Source organism: Aulonocara stuartgranti (genome assembly GCF_965226115.1).
Source record: "Aulonocara stuartgranti genome assembly, chromosome: 16".
In the NCBI taxonomy this organism is placed as follows: domain Eukaryota; kingdom Metazoa; phylum Chordata; class Actinopteri; order Cichliformes; family Cichlidae; genus Aulonocara; species Aulonocara stuartgranti.
The window spans coordinates 30,885,795-30,905,905 of record NC_138952.1 but is presented as its reverse complement, the minus strand read 5'-3'; the positions used below and the strand labels follow the sequence as shown (position 1 = coordinate 30,905,905).

Sequence of the window (20,111 nt, the reverse complement as noted above, 5' to 3'; positions counted from 1 at the left end):
CCCCAAAAAGTCAAAGTACACACAGATTCACCTCAGTGCAAAAGGACAAATCCTTTTAGCCCTGAAATCAGGAGAAAAGAAAGACATGGTTAAGAGTTTGTTGCTGCATTTAATGCTAAAAGAACAAAAAACAAGGGTTTAGGATGTGAAACTAGACTGTTTGGTTTCATTAACACTTCAACGCTTTAGTGAGTATAGGCAAAAAAGAAAGATAATTATAATATTAATAATATTGTACCAGAAATACTGATAATGTAAATAACCTTTTTCCCCCCAGTTTTAGTCATGATGTTAGAAAATATAAGGCTCAGCCCCCTGAGGTTGAACTCCAATGATATTTTCTCAAAATTAAACAAGGTATAAAAATGTGAAACCATCTCTGTGTTAGTATCTTCATAGGTCAGATTGCTGCACACTATGCACTTTTCAATTGTTGTCGAGGAGATCATTCTCTTTAGAAGTCACACAACTGCACAAGGTCGTGGGACCACCGAGCTCCCCGTTTGATGTTGATGTTGTTCACACACACAGGATCTTTGCGCCTGAAAGAATAAAACAAAAACACACACTTGTGCAAAACAGACTTTAGTCCAAGTGAATATATGTAGCATATTCATTGTAAGAATCCAGTAACTGTTTAGGAATCACTGACATTTTTATATGCAGTGCCCATTTTCTGAGGCTCAAAAGTAACTGGACAATTGATAAACAGTTTTTATGGCCAAATGAGCCCCGTTTCCTATAATTCCATGACAAATTAAGCAGATCCTGGAGACTATGCCAGAATCCCAGCTATCACAGGGAGAGAAGCGAGGTGCACCCTGGACAGCTCACCAGTCTAGCATTTGAAAATTTGAAGAAGAAAGAAAATTTTTTAGAAATGATCTTAAACAAATAAAGGAGGACTTTACTGCCCAATCAGCAGTACCAGCAAAAGACCATGGAAGACAGAAGAAGTAGATGACTGGAAAATTATTATCAAGGTAAAGAAAAACATCTGAGTCAAGAACACTCTCAGGGAGGTAGACACATAACCAGGGGTGCACATAAGTGGTCCACAGGTGTGCATGCGATGTCAAAATAAAAGACGCGCACCAGATAAGAAGTTGCAATGCGCGATTGCGTACATAAGACATTTCCTCCTCTCTTAAACCCCATTAACTCCTTTAAGCAGTTACTTTGGTGTTCCTCCACCTCCAAAGAAATGTCAGAAGGAGTCCGAACCGCAAAAGAAGCGCGTATTCTCAGAAAAGTGGTTGCAGGAGGTGAGCTGGTTTCAAACAAATGATGAACGCATAGAGATGTGGTGCAGAATATGCCGTGAAAATCCCACGGTAGCGGACAAAAACAGTGCCTTTTACATGCACACAAACGCGCGTTGCAATTTTTTATCTGGTGCGCGGCTTTTATTTTGACAGCGCATGCACACCTGCGGACCACTTATGTGCACCCCTGCAAATAACTGTCAAAGTCGACCTTCATGAATGGAAATACAAAAAAGGTGCAAACCACTGATTATTCTCAAGAACAGTAAGGCCAGATTAGACCGATTAGAAAAACATCTGAAAGAGTCTGCACAGTTCTGTAGACTCTGTAGCATGACCAGATCATGCTTTTGAGTTACTGAAGATAAAACTAAATGCAAAGACACTCACAAAGAAGCAGCATCTGAAGGCAGCTGTAGGCTTTGGTAATGTCCATGAGTCCTACACTTTAGGCAGTCATTGACCACAAAGGATTTTCATAGAGTATTAAAAACAGTCCTTATATTTAAAATTATATTAGTTTGTCCAATTACTTTTCAGCTTCTGAAAATGGCTGTAAGTCTGCACTACAATCATTTCTTGATTGATTTAAAGTCCCTTGTGGTGGTGTACAGAGGCAAAATTACAAACATGGTGTCAGTGTCCAAATACTGATTTTTAGGACGATTAATGTTGGCCTGTTAGCCTTTTTTGTTCATAGAAAGAGAGGCGAGATAAACAGGAAACACTGGGGTGAGAGACGAGATGGCGCAATCATGAATCATGTGGTCAGCTCTCTACACTCCCCGAAGTGAAATAAAGAACTATTTAAGCAACTTTAAGCACATTTTTGATACTGGCCAAATTCACACTTTCTGCAAAAGGTTAGATTTGATCTGAAGCTCAAGTAACTCAACTTCCAGCTTCTGATCACAAAGAGAAGGCCGCCCACTGGTGATCTCTGAGGAACAGTAATGCTCTGTAAACTACTCATTTCAGGGTCATTTCAGGTTTATGCCAACCTAAGGGTGGGACAAAAAGGACAGAATGAATGGATTTTACATTTTGGACAACACTGTGTGTTACTGGCACGGTCTGGTTTCAACTCTCTCTCATATCATGACATAACCTTTCAGCAGACTGCAGGACTGGCACATTAAACAGCTGACAGACCTGACACTATTCTCTAGTATGTCCGTTTACCCTGTTTCTTAATTACCTAAAGAGAGAACACCATCGCTGGCATTTCTGTAGAGCAATTTGCTGTAAGGCTTTGGGTGACAAAACAACAACATGTATTGCTGAAAACTATACCTTCATTGACTCATTGCAGCAACGTTTGCTTCTGTTTGTCCAAAGTACTGTAACAGGAAACTGCAATAACAACAAACTGAAGCTGTGTGTTTACATATTTTGGCAAATTTATCATCCAAAGACAGCAGGGATAAACTCCAGCCCCCCGATGACCCTAATAAGCAGTTAAGAAAATGGAAAGGATGGATGGAATAAGCAATTGTAGCATATGCTGAGCATACAGGTGTTTGCCTGTAAATCGTGCCTTGTTAAAATTCATTGGTAAATGTTGTGTTTGACTTTTTATGTGCTACAGAACATATTAAAAAAAGCAGTCCAGTATTTGTTTCAATGAGAATAGGACCGGCGGCTGAACTGAACTGTATTTATGTGCATGTTGTGTCTGCGTCCTACCTGAGAGAGGGAAACTCAGTCACACAGACAGACTTGACGTGGATCTCTGCCTGTCTGTAGAAGCGAGCTCCTGTGTTTGTCAGCCTGATGGAGTTGATTTCACACTGGGGGGTAGAGTGAGCCATCACCGTCCTGTACACTGTTGTATCTGTCTGACTGTAATACACACATATAGTGCATGTGAAAATAATAAACCACACAAGATGAGACAAGCGCTTTCACACAATCAACATTTATCATACTGGGAAGTCACAGCTAAAACAAAGGTGGTGCCATTCTTCAGATTTAATAAAAAAATGACTAAACTCACTAAACTTGTGCTCTGAAAACACGTTTTCCCAAAACTTTTCCCATCTGAACTATTCTACCCATACAATACATCTGATAAAATAAAAAGTGAACACAAAAAAAAACAATACACAAAAATTGCTTACAAAGAATGACTTGTTATACATTCCTATTGAATTTAATTTACCTGCAAACTGGTATGAAAATACTACCAATATTCATCACTGTCTTTTAGTCTCTGTAAACACAGGAACAACTATCTTTATCATGTGGTCTTATTCAACAGTTACTGAAATCTCAGCTCACCTTCCTTTACTGTATGTCTTCAATCAACTATTTAGGCACTTTGAGCCTCTTGATACCAAATAAGCATCAGCCTACATGTGCATCATTATATAGCCCCAACTTATCATCTTCTAATGGCAGCTTCCAGCAGGATAATGCTAAACATCACAAAGCAAAAAGCTGCTTTCTCAAACGGGTCTCATGAAAGTGACGTGCTCATGAGACCATAACCTGCTCTGAATTCAGAAGGACACTTTGGGATGTAACAGAAGTGGAGATCAAGGATGCACAGGTACAAAACCTACATGATGCAGTCACCTCATGTGGGATCCGCAACATCAAGAACAGATGCTTTTTTGGGAACGCCGAAACTGTTGATATACTTTACCAAATAAAGTGCACGTTCAGGGATTCAGATCCTGAATGCAGACATTTTTAAAGTCAGATTTTTCTGCTAGCGATGAGTTTTGGTCATTCCTAATTTTTTAATTTGTTCTTTTTAGGTATGGAACTGAATACAGTACATCCAACTGTACATATTGTACTATTCATTAACTTTAAAGAGTAGGATCTTTGCAATATGACATGCGTATGGTATTTGTGATACTTACAGCCTGAGGATCTGCTTTGTTTCCAGGATGTCAGCTGTCAGGGTCACTTCAATCTCAGCGCTCTTATCCAGTTTCGAAACTTCCAACTCCACCAGGATGTGGTGAGCTGAACAGGGAAACAGTGGGAAAAATGTCATTTTAAAGTACGGTAAAACAGGAATTGTTAAACCGTGCTAGTTTAGTAGAAAGAGGAAATCTTGCTATTGGTGGGTTGGTAGGGAAGAGTCAGAGTGCATAAATGATTAAAATAATTTAGCTGCCTTCTATGTGTAGTGACGAGAGGTTAAGTCTAATGAACGTCATTCAAACTACTCAAGAGTTTTAAATTTTTCTTAACAGGAGATTCAAGAAGATAACATTTCTTTTTAAGAAAAAATGAAAAATTCCACCGTCTCACAAATACACTGCAACACTCACCACAATATGGCTGTGAAGAAGTCGTGAGGAGGAATAGCGTCTGCTCTTTGGGAATGGGAGATATAGATATCCCACTGTTTTCTGATAAACCTGGAACACACATAATTAAAAGGAATGAGTCAAAAGTAATTTCACGTGCATTAACTATGTCTGTATGAGTATGTAGAAGTATATTAAGCTGAAACAATAAGAAGCTGTCAAAAGCCGACGTGACAGTGTCGGCTCCACTGGAGGTGGAAGCAAAAAAGAACCTATCCAGTTTACTTTAAGTGAAATGTCATAACAACTTTATAAATACTTAAGATTTACTTTATAGTTAATAGACTGTATTGTTGGAACAAGTGTTTTGCAATAGAATGGAAGAACCACTGACAGCAGCAAGTCTTGTAAAAATAATGGGGCAGCACTATAGGCTGCAGGACTATTAATATAACTTATAACTCAGTGTCATATTAATCTCGAGCTGAGAAACGTTTTTATTGTAGAGACAAATGACACTCCCAAAATATGCACTCACAGCTTTTCACAGTAAGACACAGGATAGTTAGAAACTAACAGCAGATAAAAGGGAGCAGCAGCAGTCCGTGTGCTGCAGGTGGTCACCCACGTGTTATTACCTATTACTGGACATTTCCCTCTGAAGATGTCGCAGTCCATACAGCGTCCCTTCAGGAAGTCCTCATAGTTGGAGCACGGGATCCCCATTAACGGGCACGAGCCATTCAGCGCGCTCATGTAGACGTCCAGCGCCCTCATGTGGTCACATATCACATAACTGTACACTAAAAAATACAAGAAAACTGACAAAATATTGAACTTCTAAGGGAGACAGATGTCCAGAGACTCTCATTAAAGTAATGGGAAAAAATGTCCAGACGAAAAACTGGTTCTGCTCAAAATCTACTCATCTGTAACTGGAATTTCATTTATAACAAAAAAACAAGGGCGAAAGACACCAATGTGAAAACAACAAAAAAAGAGATCCTTTCCTTCTAGTTCCCCCCTCTCTTTTTGTTTTTGTTTTAGTGGGTCTTGAACTTACTTGAGTCAAACCTGGAGCGTGCACATCCAATCTGGTCCTTCCCTCCATTCAGAAAGAAGTCCACATGGCCAACAGGGATGGAGATGCCAAAATCTGATACAGAAGAAAACTGTCAGCAATTTGTTGCTACATTGCACTGCAAACAAAATTTCAGGTATAAACACAATGTGATTTTATCAGCTGTAATACAAGTGTTAATAAATACAAAAGACTTCCAATGAACTAATAATACAGTCTTTTAGGACATTTTATTAGACAGAAAAAATAGAGTGGTGAGTGAGGTGAGTTGGTAAAGATATGTGGAAGCGTTGCTGGTTTTGCTGCTGTTAGTTACTGTTAGCTACTGTTAGTCTCTGTTAGCTGTTACTAGTGAAACTTTCTTTGAAGTGAATGTAACACTTTTGGACATGGACACATGAGCGAACAAAGTCTCAGGATGCGAGAATGTAATCAAACTAAAGTGTGATTTTTAGGAAACTCAAACCTAGCTTAGCTAGTATACTTAGCTAAACTCGGCTGTTAGCTGGTGTTGTGCCAAAAAGTGATTTGTAGTAACTCTGTGTGTGTGTGTGTGTGTATACACACGTGTTTAACACCGAATATCTTTGCTTATATTCATAAATAGTCTGCAGTCAACAGAATTTACAAAAGGGGTTATATATAAAGTAAAGAAATGATCTGTTTTACAATTATCTTTATGACTGCGTTATTGTACATACTGTGTTCTACCTTATAATCAGTCCAGTCTTTTTTTGGCAACTTAAAATATCTTTATAACTGTTATATTTGTTGCAGTTTCTGCTGCCCTCTTGGCCCGATCTCTCTTGAAAATCACATTTTTAATATCAATGAGAATTTTACATAATTTTATTTATGAGTGTTAAAGTTGGTTTACCAAAAACTGACTGTAGCTTCTACCTGGTGACAAAATGTTCTTTCTGGCTTAAAATGGCTGTTAACTGAGATCACTCATAAGAGATATGTTTGACATATGTTTCACAGAAAATAGGCCAACAAGTAATTTACAACTAATTAAAAACCTACAATCATTTTTTGGCAAATACCAGAAATCACTTTTTGTCTAGCTGTCCAGAGACAGGAGGGTCTGGCAGTAAGTAGTCGGAACAATGTTGGGGATAAATAAGCATGTTTATGCATGCATCTGTGTGCTAAGACCATTACACAACAATCTATTGTGAAAAAACAATGTGAAATTCAGATTTTGTTGCGTAATGCACACACACACACACACACACACACACACACACACACACACACACACACACACACACACACACACACACACTGAATGGGGTTTGTTTTTGCAGAAAATCCACCCTAAAAAAATCTATTGTGACAAAAAAGTCAATATCAAGCCATGATGAGACATTCTGGGTTCATCCAGAATCCAGTTCCCAAAGCAGCAGCAGGGTTGGATAGTTCTTGTATATGTTTCATGTTGGCCAGTTTGAACTCCTGCTGGCAGAACTGGGACCACATCTGAGGAGGCAGAGAAATAATCTCAGAGCTGGCAGACCTGGAGCAGTGTCTCGTGTCTTAAGTAAAATAGTATTATTTTAGTATTTGGATATTCAGTACCAGTGTGCACTTTGAGTTACAACACACTAGTTGGCAAATGCAGTGTTCTGATTGGTCTGATTGATTTTTTTAGAGCTAAAAAAAAGATAAATAAAAAAATCAAGCTTGGTTTGAAAAAACATAAATGCCATTAGGTGTGAATGTGCGAGTGAATGTGAGCGCGAATGGTTGTCTGTCCCTGTGTGTTGGCCCTGCGACAGACTGGCCACCTGTCCAGAGTGTACCCCGCCTCTTGCCCTATGACAGCTGGGATAGGCTCCAGCGCCCCCCGTGACCCTGAAAAGAAGAAGCGGAAGCGAATGGATGGATGGATGGAGTCAAAGGCTATTTCATGGGCAGGTTTAGGCAGTTCCTTCGTTATGTCATTATCAGTTAAGCAGATAAAATGATAAAAGGCCTGGAGTTGATTTGATGTGTGGTGCTTGCATTTGGAAGATTTTGGTGTGAACAGCAACACAAAGAAAGCACTGGTGACCTCAGCAATGCACAAAGACCTGGACGTCCACAGAAGACAACAGTGGTAGATGATCGCAGAATCATTTCCATGGTGAAGAGAAACCCCTCAACAACAGCCAACCAAGTGAACAACACTCTCCAGCAGGTTGAAATATCGATATCCAAAGAGAAGACTGCACGAAAGTAAATACAGAGGATTCACTGCAAGGTGCAGGCCACACATAAGCCTCAAGAACAAAAGTGCTAGATTGGACTTTGCTAAAAAACAAAATCTTAAAAAAGCCAGCACATTTCTGGAAAAATATTCTTTGGAAAGATGAAACCAAGTTCAACTTCTATTACAATGATGTCAAGAAAAAAGTGTGGAGAAGGCGCGGAACAGCTCGTGATCCAAAAAACCCACATTATCTGTAAAATGCGGCGGCGGCAGTGTGATGACTGCCAGTGGCACTGGGACGCTAGTGTTATTTGAAAGAGAAGATTTGATTGTTCTTGAGAACATTAGAGTCTTTCAAAGCTTTGATGACATCAGGCATTTTGAATAATATGCACAACCAATGTGTTTTATCACACCTCAAACTCAAACAAAAGCACATTCATATCTTTGTGTGCCTTAGTAAAGCGTAATGTTACAGTTCCACAGTTGCTCTTTGTTCATAACTTCCAGTAATGAGAAAAAAAAACAGAAGTCATCAGCCTGGCTGATCTGTCAATGATGCTTTCTAAGGGGTTTCATGTAGTTACAACAACAGTAAGTGGTCTAAGCCATGTTAGTGATGGAAATAAACTTGCAGGTTAAGTTAACGTTTTCTCACAGTCAGAGTCTGTGTGGATGGCATCCACAAACTGAGCGTCAGAAGGGTCCAACCGGCTATAGGTGTCCGCTCCTTTAAACATGGGTCCAGCAGGGTCCAGGCCTGTTTGAAAGTTTAATATCTTTTAGATTAAGCACATGCCATGAAATTTTATATTACTAGAAACAACAAAAAGAGTCATTTTTCTCCAGTAGTCTCATAATGAAAGAACTTCAACTATGGTCAGTGTAGTACACATTAGTGCATTGTCCTGCTTTGTGTTTAAAATGTCAAACAGTGTCCCCATGTCCTGGGAACATGACTAGTCTTTTTATATGAGGTTTTTAGTTTGGATTTTATGGTTGTAGTTTATTCTCTACATATTCAGTGACCGTTTGTAAGGCAGAGGTTTGGCAGGACTGAAGAGTAAAAAAAAAATGGGAACAGTAGGAGAGAGGAAGCGAGAGAAAGTAAATATTCAATTTAATGTTCAGTAAACAGTGAGTTTAGCTTTAAAGTTGATGAACTCTACCAGTCACAAAAAACAATAACAAAATCCAAACAACCGTCCTGATTAACTGACCATCAAACCAACAAGCAAGTCAAACAACCATTGTGCCTGCCAACCAACCAACTAACCAACCCACCCATCCTGTGGACCACCCATTCAATCAACGATAAGCTAAGGGGACATTTAGTGAAAACTTTTGAATTTCTTTATTCATCAGCTTGGTGTCATTTTCAAATTTTATTCTTGTTGGGATCAGTGAAGCCTCTGATTTAACCCCACACAAGTCTGTGTCATCAGACAAAAAGACCTGATATTATCAACTGAACAGTGGTGTATTGTGCTGGTGGTGCTCTGCTGAAAGGGACTGAGCCTTGTCAAAACACTTCACAGTGTCTCTTTTCAATGTACTGTTGTTCTTTGAAGAGCCCTGCTAATTTTTCAGGGTCTCACTGAGATCTGTGAGAGCCTGTGCTGTGAAAACCTTCACTGTCTTCAATCCTGTTGTCTCCTTATTTCTGTAAACCCAATACCAGCTACCAGCAACCTAAACTTTATTTCCACCACAAGGAGTATTATTCTGAGGTGGAGCACATGTGCAATGACTTTTTAAGTGTGCAGCTGTGTTTCCAATTCAGTTTTACATTGCAAGAGATAATATGTATGTAAGGTGTCTGATCTCACCTGTGATTCTTCCTATTTTCCCTTCGAACAAAGTTCCCACAAAACCAGCGACATGTGCCCCGAGACTGACCCCGATAAAGTGGAAGGATTGGAGTCTGCAGCCATGATTCTGTTGGAGAAGACAATCGCAAGAATAGACTCTGTATTCAATATAAGCAACCACAAACATATTTTTGTCATTTGTAGAATGAAAAAAAAAAAAACTCTTGCAGATTTTTTTTCATAGACTACATAATATCTAGAAAATACTTCTGTAAAGAGTAAAATGAATTGTGCCTTTACATTGCTCAGGGTCGTATTGTGGCTAACGAGCATTTGAACAGCTTCGCACCTGCAGCTGATTGATGAGGACAGAAATCTGTATGGCCACCTCTCTGTAGATCTCTACCACCAGGTTGTAGGCAAAGGACGCACTGCGGACCCAGTCCACCACCACCACATTCACATCTTGAGATCTTAAAAGCGCCTGGCCTAACCTCTTCACCCAGGAGGGCTTACTCCCCCGGGCCCTGCAAGGATGGGTTGAGGTCAGAAGGCAATTAATAGTATATTAATATTAAAAGTCTAGTTAATAACTACTAAATTCTCTTTATAAACTACACTAAGCTGATGAGCTTTTAAAATGTATTCCATTACAGATTACAGAATACATGCCCCAAAATGTATTCTGTAACGTATTCCGTTATATACGTTACTCAATGAGAGTAACGTATTCTGAATACTTTGGATTACTTAATATATTATCATGCTTTTTACAACTACGTGAATGTATTATTGCTGTGATTTATTACTGTTACTGAAGGTCCGCGGCTCCGAACCATAGTAAAGGGACCTCTGGCTAATACGTTGGTTCCGTGTCAGGCTCGTAGCCGAAAAATAGCTTTACTTTGTTGTCTGGGTCAACTTTGCTTGAGAGAGGCGTTGAAAGGCTGCTCCAACAGAACTTATTGTTTTCGGAGGAAAACACGAACACAGCGCATCGAGTCTTAATAGCTTACTTACAACTGGGCTCGTCAGGCACTCTTCTTGGCTGCAGTGGTTATTATTATATTTACATGCTTCCAGCTCCCGTTTTTGCTCGATGACAACTCCTACTTTTCCACTCGCCTTTTTCTCCCTTCTCGCGCTTACAGACCCATAACGTGTATGGCAGTCCATTCTCCCTGCAACACGGACTACACTGCCCATGAGGCTACATTCTTTAGAGCTTTTTTTTTTTTTTTCATTCTTTAGAGCTTTTTTTAATTTATTTTTTCATTCTTTAGAGCATTCTGCCCGATTGTTCAGTCTGACGTCACTAGCCGTGTCTGGGCCTAAACTCCGCTGCAGGTCCATATATCAAACGATCACTATGGCATTACTGAGAGTTGAAAAACTGTCTAAAATCTTTCGTCTTTAATAAAATGATCAGTGTTCTGCTCTACCAGGTGTAACAATTGAGTTTAACATCCAGGCATCCATAAAAACGGAATTTATGACATTTAACGGAGTTAGAAGTTAGCAGGGAGTTAGCTCGCTAGCTTCTATCTAAATACAATATAGCATGTCCTGACTGCAGGGTTTTGGAAACAAATGAAAACGTACAGCTCTGTTATCACTTCCAACATATATGAAGACAGAAAACTAAACAGCAGTGACGTTTGTAGGGTTACTGAAGTTTGGCTAGCTGGTATATAATGACGTGCTACGTGACCGCTAGCGACACAGCTATGTTAGCATAACATAAACAAGCTAACTTTTTTTTCCACTCGATAAAAGTTAACGTGAGTGTTCTCGGTGGTCAGGAACAAATGTAATCGCATGGCAGGATGCTGTAAAAGGACCAAACTTCAGCCAGGAGAACAACTGAGATAATCCATCCACAATACGAGGTTAGTCATTCACATACTGCTGCATGGGCTAGTCTGTAGCTACATCCTAAGGTTTTAAAAGCTGAGCTTAAATAAATGATTAGCGGTAATAAAAGCCGAGGGAGGTCAACAGTGATCACTGACTGTTTTAGGAGCTTTTTGAGATCAAATAGAAGAAAATACATAACATTAAACATGTTAACAACACAAAAGCCATATTAAACGCAGACTACTTTAGGCCCGGAAGTAGGATTCGTCGTGTCATCACTGAACAACGGATTAGTTTAGCACAACAACAACAACAAAAAAGCGCTCTCTCACCCAGGAAACACAGACAGAAAGAGAGCGTCACCCTGTAACCATGGCAACCGTAACCGTGCCACCTGGAACAACAGAACGTAGCTGTCAAACAAAACCCAAACAGTCCTGACCCGCCACAATATGAAACAGGGAAGTACCGCCGTGTAATCCATTTATTTCAACAAAGTAACTGTATTCTAAATACCACCTTTTTAAACGGTAACTGTAACGGAATACAGTTACTCTTTTTTTGTATTTTAAATACGTAACGGCGGTACATGTATTCCGTCACTCCCCAACACTGACTGTGGCTGTTACTCTAACATAACTGGTGCACAGAATAGCAATAGCACTGATCGGTCCAAAACTATTACATTTGTTTCATTTAAAGATTCAGAGGCTCGTACTCTGAAACGAAATAAGGATCTCACCTGTACCCGTGGATGATAACCTTTGTAGGACGCGAGGGGTTGAAGTAGGAGTTCTCCATGGTGAGGGACGTCTCATTGAATGCTTGTGGACAGTCCATGTTTTTCCTGGTCAGCAGCAGATACTGGACGTTCAGTCTGACTCTTTGCTGCTGGTATTCCCGCCATGTGATGTTGTTGAGATCAGCACAGTGATTATCTTGCTGCCTTTCATCTGAAGCTAGTAGAAGTAGAAGGGCGTAATACATACTATGTAGTTGTTGTTTTAGCCTCACTGTATCACGAAATAAAACTTGCGGGTTTTGTATTTGACAGCATTGTGATTACTACTCTTCTACTACAAAGCCATGCTGTTGTAATAGATGCAGTATGTGTTTTACCATTGGCTTGCTAAAATATGCACAGCGTGGATGAGTGTATGTGCTGCTCTAAAACCTATAGACACATTTAAGGATTAATGGCGCTTTTCCAGACGTGTAAGCTGCCAGTTCAACAGACATTAATGCACCCCTATACCATCAGACTTGCAGGTTTTCGAACTAAACACTGATGACAAGTTGGATGGTCCCTTTCCTCTTTATGGAAGGAAGAGTCCATGTTTTTCAAAAGGAATTTCAATTTTTGATTAGTAGATTTATCTCAGTTTAAACCTTTGATGTTATTGTGAAATGTGGGTTCATATGATTCACAAATCACTGGATTGTGTTTTTATTTACATGCTGCACAGCATCCTAACCTTTTCAAAACTGGATAACCAATTGTCTTCCCCTTTACTTCAAACATCACATAACAATTAGTGTGGCAGTCCTGTGCAGCTTTAAGACTTTGGCTTTACTATATTTGGAAGTAATTATTTAAAATTTGTCTCTACTACGTTTATCTGACCCCTAACGTCATCAGTAATTTACAACACACATTTAACCAACATTTCTCAGTCAACTATGAAGCAGTGCCTAATCGGGACTTCTTGACAAGTTTTATAGGTCTATGCATATTTAATGATCAGATGATTAACAATCTAATAATGTCAGCCATAGTACTATATTAGTCACTTCAGGCATTTTTCTGCTAGGACAATAGCTTCACTTTTGACAGCCATCTTTAGGACATTTTACTGGTAATACATTAAGTATTACCAGTAAAATGTGAAATTAGCATTTTCTTCTTTGATTCTTACAAAGACACTTGGAAGGCAGATAGCAGAAAAAGAATCCCACTTTACTGTAGAGGACAAGTTCCTCGTTTGTATATGGTGCTATGTGTTACGTAATCACTGACTTGCGACAAAAACTCACATAACACAGTCCCTGTTCCGTCTTTCAACCCTCTTTGCATACATATTTAGAATAACTGTATGGAAAAATGATGCAGCAGAGCAAATCTCCTTCATTGGCACAATACTTACCCACCACCAGTGATGTGATGTAGACCGACAAAACACAGAAGAGGAAGGTTTTGCACTCCCAAAGCATTTCTGTGGTGTCAGTGAAGTGAAGGTTGAAAGTAGCTGCCAGGAGTTTGTTAGTTCTTAATGGTGCTCAGCTGCTCTCTTTAGCTCCCAGATTGGTGATCAGCTTTAGGCTTGACTAAATCCCAGCTCTGTGCAGTGCTGTAACACTGAAAGAGAAACTCAGAGTTTATCTGGCAAACATCAGGGGTGAAGCAATGCTGGAATCCATATAAAACAGGCCAAATTAGTCCAGAATATAAAGACCCGGGTTCACTGTAACATTCCACTTTTAAACTGAACGTATCCACATCAAACCTCTCGGTGTCATTTTCTTTTTGTTCACCGAATTCAATTAGGGGGCGAGTTTTCTTTTTTATTCCTTTCCCAGTCTGGGTTTGCTCTGAAAAAGTGGTTGAAAGTCTTTGCCTGGTGGTGAATCCATGACCTCATTTGTATTCAATGGCTGTTTGTTTAAAAGGCTGGACTCTGGCCTGGCTGCCCACTAGTTTGTGTGTGCGTTTGTGTGCGTTTGAGAGAGAGGCATAAGACAGTGACCGGAGAAATCTGGAAATCAGTAATCAACTGATTTTTGAGTCTTAATTCTTTTTTTTACATAATCAAGCAATTCATGTGAGTCCATCACACACTATTCAGTCTCTATGACAACATTCATTTTCTGGAAACCTAACCTATACTTAATCCAAGTGTTCATCACAAACTGCATGACTTACACCGTGAGGAGTTGCTTTTTGTTGTTAAAAAGAGAGGCAGGTTTCCACAGTCTGACTGTATGTCACACTAATAACACTGATACACACATGCATTCATGCACGCACAAATGTAATCCTTTGCATTTTCTTTGTGATAATGTGATTTAAAGCCGTATGTGCAACGTGGACTCTCCACTTAAGTACGGCGAGTTTATTTTTTATCAAATGGCAAAGTTTGCAATGTCACTGAAGTTTGAGATGAGCTTTACTAAAAAACATCAGTAAAAATACAATGAGAATGGGAATTTTTTTTCTCACAAACACTTTATTAGTATTCGTAAGACAGAAACAGCAGGTCATGCAGTAGTTTTTTAATTGAGCACATATCCTCTGTGTCATTTTGGGATAAATGGCTAGCAGTACAGATTCACAGCTCCTGCTCTAAGACAGTATGACTTTAGTGGCTGTGTTGTCAGTCGAACAAAAACATATGACAAAGTTATCAAGGTGTACTTTGAAAAACTTTCACAAACATGCCATTTGAAAGAAATGTCAACACTCATGCTCTGTTTTCACATGCTATACACTTCTGCTTACTGTCACAGGAAAACTATAAATCTGTGTTATTCATGTAAAAAAATCACAATTGGCAAGAATGGAAACAAAACACAACAGAAACATTGTTACTGTAGCTAGTGGTGTTTGGTGTGCATGTTGTAGGTATTCAAGCTTGAAGCCAATGTGGAAATGATTAAAGCTGTAGTTTCATTAATGCTCACTTGAGGCTGGCTCTACATGTATGTCAGTCCCCCTAGACTCTCCATAATATGCTTGCTAGACTTAGTTCAAAGGTTAGCACTTAACCCTGTTTTCTGTGAATGCAGGTATGTGTAGCACTCTTTATCAAACTTCCCATGTGGGTTAATGACGTTTATTATCTTATCTTAGAAAGTTAAGCCTTAAAAACAGGACTTCACAATTCCATGGTTAATTTCAAATTATGTCTATATGTTTAACAGTTTCACAAAAAAATGTATTAATTTTGGGTGCTAATGACTTTTGGTCATTTTTCATCTATTTAGACAAGATTCTTTCTCTCTCTGCTGGCAACTGGGAGGCGAGCCATTCAGTGGTGCGTTTGCGTGCTTCCTCCCAGCTATATTTGGGGACATATCCTAGATCCCTCTTGGCTTTCTCATAGGAAAAACTGAATGGCGTGTTCAACATGATGAGGAGCTGACGGTTCAGTGGCGGGACGATGCGTATGAAAGGCCGTAGGATCCAGGCTACTGTCTCCATAAGGAAAGTTAGTAAGTAGAAGAGGGTGAGTGGCAACATGGGTTTCTCTTGAATACTGAAACCCAGAGGAGACATCACGGCGTGGTTGAAGTCTGAATAACTCACAGGTGGTGTGTCATCAGAAACGAAGTAAAACTTCCCTCCAACAGCATTTCTTTTCTGCGGATCTTTGAGGCTGCGGGATGCTTGGAGATGAGCGGCGGCCACGTTGCCCACATAGACAGGCTTCACAAGGGCCTCGGGGAGCGACATACGAAGCAGAACATTTCGGTTTTTTATCCCATCGACCATGTGGCCTAGGAGGAAGCGGCAGCCCTCTCCATAGATATACGCAGGTCTGAGTGCACAGGTGGCTAGCTGGCCTCCGTTCTGGAGCACCTCACCGTTGGCCTTCAGGGTTTTCTCCTCAGCCTCCCTCTTGGTCTTCCTGTAGTTGATGTCCAAACTGATGTCATAGACGGTGTCCTCACTGCCATTGATTATGGGTTCTCCCTTGGAGTTTGGCCCCATCACTTCAATGGTGCTGGTGTATATGAAGGACGGCACGTTCTCCCGAATACATGCCTCCAAAAGCAGCTGGGTTCCTACGAGGCAAAGATGCTGCTGAGTTAATATAACTAACAATAAACACTGCATATCTCAGAGCAGCACAAAACTTTTATGTTATCAGAGCAACAAGAGAATAAAGTGACTTTTCAAATATCTGCAATTATATTATGTCATCTCTGATTATGCATTTTCCCTTCATTATTTAACTGCTGTTTGTCTGTTCAGGTTATTCTCGTGTCAGGTTGCCAGTTTTGCTATGTATCTGCTTTAAGATACATTATATATAATGAAACCTGGCGCTTGTGCTGTGGTGCTGAACATGGTAAAAACCAAAATGTTAAAAAATAAGAGAACACTTGAATCACACACTGGATCTTGATGAATAAAATATTCAGTGGAAAATGTGTTCCCCCTAGTGATCTTCTTCCACTTATTCAAATCAGGTGGGTGGGTATGGTACACCCCAAACAGGTCTGTCGCAAGGCTAACGCACAGATAAAAACATGTTTGCAACTATTCACACCCTGTGAATCACTCAATTATAAAAAAGGCACCTACAGTTATGGTTAGGAGTTTACATCCACTCATCACGGACGTGAATATTATGGTAATTTTGAGGTTTTAGTTATTTATTCAAACTCTTCTTTTTTCCACAGAGGAATGATTGTACAGCAAAATCTTTAAAGACTTAAACAAACAAGAACTGGGTACACAAGTTTGTATACATATATATGTACATATATGTGTATATATATATATATTTTTTTTAAGGCAAGGCAACAGGGAGAGAAGGTTAGCTTTGCCAAATTATTACTAGAAATAAACGACCAAAAACGACAGTGATCTGAAACACACTGCTGATGCTGTAAAAGTACACCTATATAGACAAACACACAATTTGATATTATCAGTTGTGGCATTCCCAGAGTTGGACCTCAACATTATTGAAATGGTATGAAAGAGCTTTGAATGTCCTTCAAGAGGCCGGGAACACTTATCTTGAAGGCTACTTAAGAAAAACAAGGACGCTTGAATAAAAGAGTTCGGGCTGTGTTGAAGAATAAAGGTGGTCATACAAAACAATGACTTTCAAGCTTGTTAGAATTGCACAGGCTGTTTTTGCCTCATATGCTGTAAAGAAATGAGGAAGGGCTCAACACTGTTGCCCAGTACTAGGAAGGAAAACTGTCATTTGATTTGCTGGTGAACAGTTTTTAAAATGCATTGGACAGTTGTAGGTTTAACTAAAACAAAGCAGCAGGAATATTCATATGACATGCAAGTGCTTTAAGGAGTGTAAAGTAAGTGTGAACTGGAGGAAGTAGAAGTAAGCACTGGGCTGTAATAGTGAAAGCAGATCAACGGCCAGTTAACACAAGTAATGAAAGCAGTTTTAAATGTCAGTGGTACAAAAAACAAAAACTTTCAGCTGTAAATAATTCTGCTTCTTTGTTTTATGTATGTGATTTGATAAATGTATCTGAAGTCACATGAATTAGGTAAGCCTTCGGTGGATTTGTGACAGCCTTACCTTTGACATTCACTCCGAAAATCTCACTGTACTCCACTGAGTCTTTGATGTCAATGATGGATGCGATGTGGAAAACGATCGATGCCCCACGGCAGCATTTGATCAGGAAATCACCGTCCCTCATGTCCCCTTCGAAAGCTCGCAGCTTTGTCTCACCTTTGCAGTCTGACACAAAACAAACCAGTCACCGAGACAAAGCAGCAAGACGCAAGTTATTTAGTTTAATCTAAAGCAAATATTTGGTTTTCAATCTACTGTATTGGAGACATTAAAAACACATTTACATTACAGCTTTTAATTGAGGAAGTCAGAAAAGCTGAATTCTCAAATCTTTATATTGGTATATTCTTCGATTATGTCAGTAAAAGAATATATATAAGACAAATCTACTCCTGCCCATTTCATATCAATTCATGAATTTTAATCTGGAAAAGGGGATGTTTTGTAGAAAAGAACGGTTTACCCTCCAAACTCTGCAAATACTGCAGCTGTATCTGTTTGTCCAGAAGTCGAATCTCAGCCATTTTCTCTTCTTCCAGCAGCAGCCTCACCAGCCTCTTTCCCAAGAATCCACAGGCCCCCGTCACCACGCACACATCACCTCGCAGAGACATTGCAGGTCTCTTTGTATAAAATAAAGGCCCGTTAACAGTCAAAAAGCAGTTGTTTTCTCTCTGATGCAGAGCCTTCTCAAAAACAGCGGCTAAAAATGAAGAAAAACCCGAATACAGAATTGGTGTTGGATGTTTCGTGATCTGTCTGTGAGGGACGGACAACACCTTCTGTTCTCTCCACCTCAGCCCTTTTTGTAAGCCCAGAAAGTTTCCAAAAAAAAACTTCTTTTCTCTAAGGCAGTATTGAAAAAGGGGATGGGCTCAGCTACTCCAGCATGGAATGTGATGCTTTCTAGGGCTGGACAAAAAAGCAGCTGGAAGGGCTTACACCGTATGCCAAGGACATTTGCTTTTGGAAAATGTAATCTTTTGCTTAATTAGAAGGAGTATTTCATTAGAAGAGGCAGGGAGACTCAGCATGTGACAAAGCAGGAGCTGAGGGTTCTTTGCTGCTTTCTGCTTTCACAAAATGAACAATTCTACACGGAGAGGCACGTACCCCGACCTAAGAAGCACTCAACAAACACTGAATCAGAATAAAAAATCTATTACAAGTAAAGTGTTTAAAATCCCATTAAAGTACAGAAGAACTACTGCTGAGTAGTCTAATATGTAACAATAAACCTACATATATAAAACATGAGCAGGTTCTTCCCACTGAAATGTACTAGTTAAATAAAAGATCATGAAGTGAGACTTCCTCTGTCAAATAACCGATTTACCTGCCGCATAGCACTTCAATATCTTTGACTTTGTTATATTCCACTTTGGCTTCTCAGCTCTTTGGTAATGCATTTTGTGTGTCTTTTATTGTATTTAAGGGCGTGCCTACAATACTCATACACCTTTTAATTACACATTACACTGTACTACGGAGGAACATACACACAAAGGCATCCGATAGCATGGTAAATATTAAATTCATGGCAGTGCAATTACAGAAAAACACTGAACTGGTATTGTTCAGTCTTTAATAGCACTGTGATGACAATGTTTAAACTTCTGTTTTATGTTATATTAACATATCTTTCTTTGTTTGAGTTTAACTGGGGGTTTGGATTCTCCTTCCTGGTTGGCAAAAGGTGTGGCAAAGGGCTGGGGGTCTGAAGTACTGCTGACAGCCTTATTGGACTAAACCACACGCTTCATTGCCTGGGGAGGTGTTTGGAGTTTTATTGTCTTGTGCTAGTTGCTATTTTGAGTTTAGTTTATTGAGTTGACCTTTTTATTGGCCAAGTTTTTGGTTCTGTTAATTATCTTTCATATTTTTGCGTCAATAAAACCCCCTTTTTTTTATTAAACACTTGTGTCCTCTATGCCTTACTGCTCGGTCCCTGACAAGCACAAACACCTCATACCAACTGTCAAGCACGGCGGTGGTGGCGTGATGATTGTGCTTGTTTTGCAACCACAGGGCTGTGTACCTCTGTATTCTAGATGTCATGGTCCCTGTGCCCTGCTGGTCAATCCTCTATTGGGCAATATGTTTGTAGTTTGTTTGCTCTCTCGCCCTCTCTCTCTCACTCTCTCTCTCTCTCTCGCCACGGCGATGCTCACTGCGGGCTCCCGCTGCTGGCCCACACACCTGCTCATCACCACACCGGCCGCTGATCCCAGCTGATTACTGCACTACTTAGATGGCGAGTCTGCACTAGTCTTCGCTGGATCGTTGAGCTATCAGTGTCAGTTAGACTTGTGTTTCGGCTAACCTTCACCTTGAGAATTTCTTATTATTATCCTGCTAA

General features: G+C 39.8%; 2 protein-coding genes across 4 annotated transcripts; both read right to left on the bottom strand.

The window, feature by feature from the left end:
* Window positions 1-89: 89 nt before the first annotated feature.
* Window positions 90-14,124, bottom strand: pla1a (phospholipase A1 member A). Of its 3 annotated transcripts, none has more exons than XM_082509524.1 (11): window positions 13,619-14,123; window positions 12,217-12,433; window positions 9,967-10,144; window positions 9,636-9,744; window positions 8,465-8,566; window positions 5,595-5,687; window positions 5,170-5,352; window positions 4,553-4,642; window positions 4,136-4,241; window positions 2,952-3,107; window positions 90-542 (listed from the first exon to the last, which is right to left on the bottom strand). In XM_082509524.1, the coding sequence occupies exons 1-11, from the start codon at window positions 13,683-13,685 to the stop codon at window positions 455-457; spliced, it is 1,389 nt and encodes a 462-aa protein (XP_082365650.1). In that variant the 5' UTR covers window positions 13,686-14,123; the 3' UTR covers window positions 90-454. The 3 variants fall into 3 exon arrangements, with proteins under 3 accessions (XP_082365650.1, XP_082365651.1, XP_082365652.1); XM_082509525.1 differs by having other exon boundaries at window positions 5,170-5,334; window positions 13,619-14,122; XM_082509526.1 differs by lacking the exon at window positions 8,465-8,566 and having other exon boundaries at window positions 13,619-14,124.
* Window positions 14,125-14,678: 554 nt separating this feature from the next.
* hsd3b1 (hydroxy-delta-5-steroid dehydrogenase, 3 beta- and steroid delta-isomerase 1) lies at window positions 14,679-18,615 on the bottom strand. Its single transcript, XM_082509535.1, has 3 exons — window positions 18,216-18,615; window positions 17,753-17,917; window positions 14,679-16,256 (listed from the first exon to the last, which is right to left on the bottom strand). Exons 1-3 carry the CDS (start codon window positions 18,364-18,366, stop codon window positions 15,448-15,450), a joined length of 1,125 nt encoding a protein of 374 aa, XP_082365661.1. The 5' UTR covers window positions 18,367-18,615; the 3' UTR covers window positions 14,679-15,447.
* Window positions 18,616-20,111: the final 1,496 nt, after the last annotated feature.

Coding starts and splice junctions, on each gene's coding strand:
- pla1a (XM_082509524.1), bottom strand. CDS start 13,685: ATGCTTTGGGAGTGCAAAACCTTCCTCTTCTGTGTTTTGTCGGTCTAC. Junction 5,688..8,464: donor CATCCACACAGACTCTGACT/GTGAGAAAACGT, acceptor CTTCTGTATCAG/ATTTTGGCATCTCCATCCCT. Junction 4,643..5,169: donor AGGGAAATGTCCAGTAATAG/GTAATAACACGT, acceptor TGTGTGTTCCAG/GTTTATCAGAAAACAGTGGG.
- hsd3b1 (XM_082509535.1), bottom strand. CDS start 18,366: ATGTCTCTGCGAGGTGATGTGTGCGTGGTGACGGGGGCCTGTGGATTC. Junction 17,918..18,215: donor GTATTTGCAGAGTTTGGAGG/GTAAACCGTTCT, acceptor GTTTTGTGTCAG/ACTGCAAAGGTGAGACAAAG. Junction 16,257..17,752: donor TTTCGGAGTGAATGTCAAAG/GTAAGGCTGTCA, acceptor TTTGCCTCGTAG/GAACCCAGCTGCTTTTGGAG.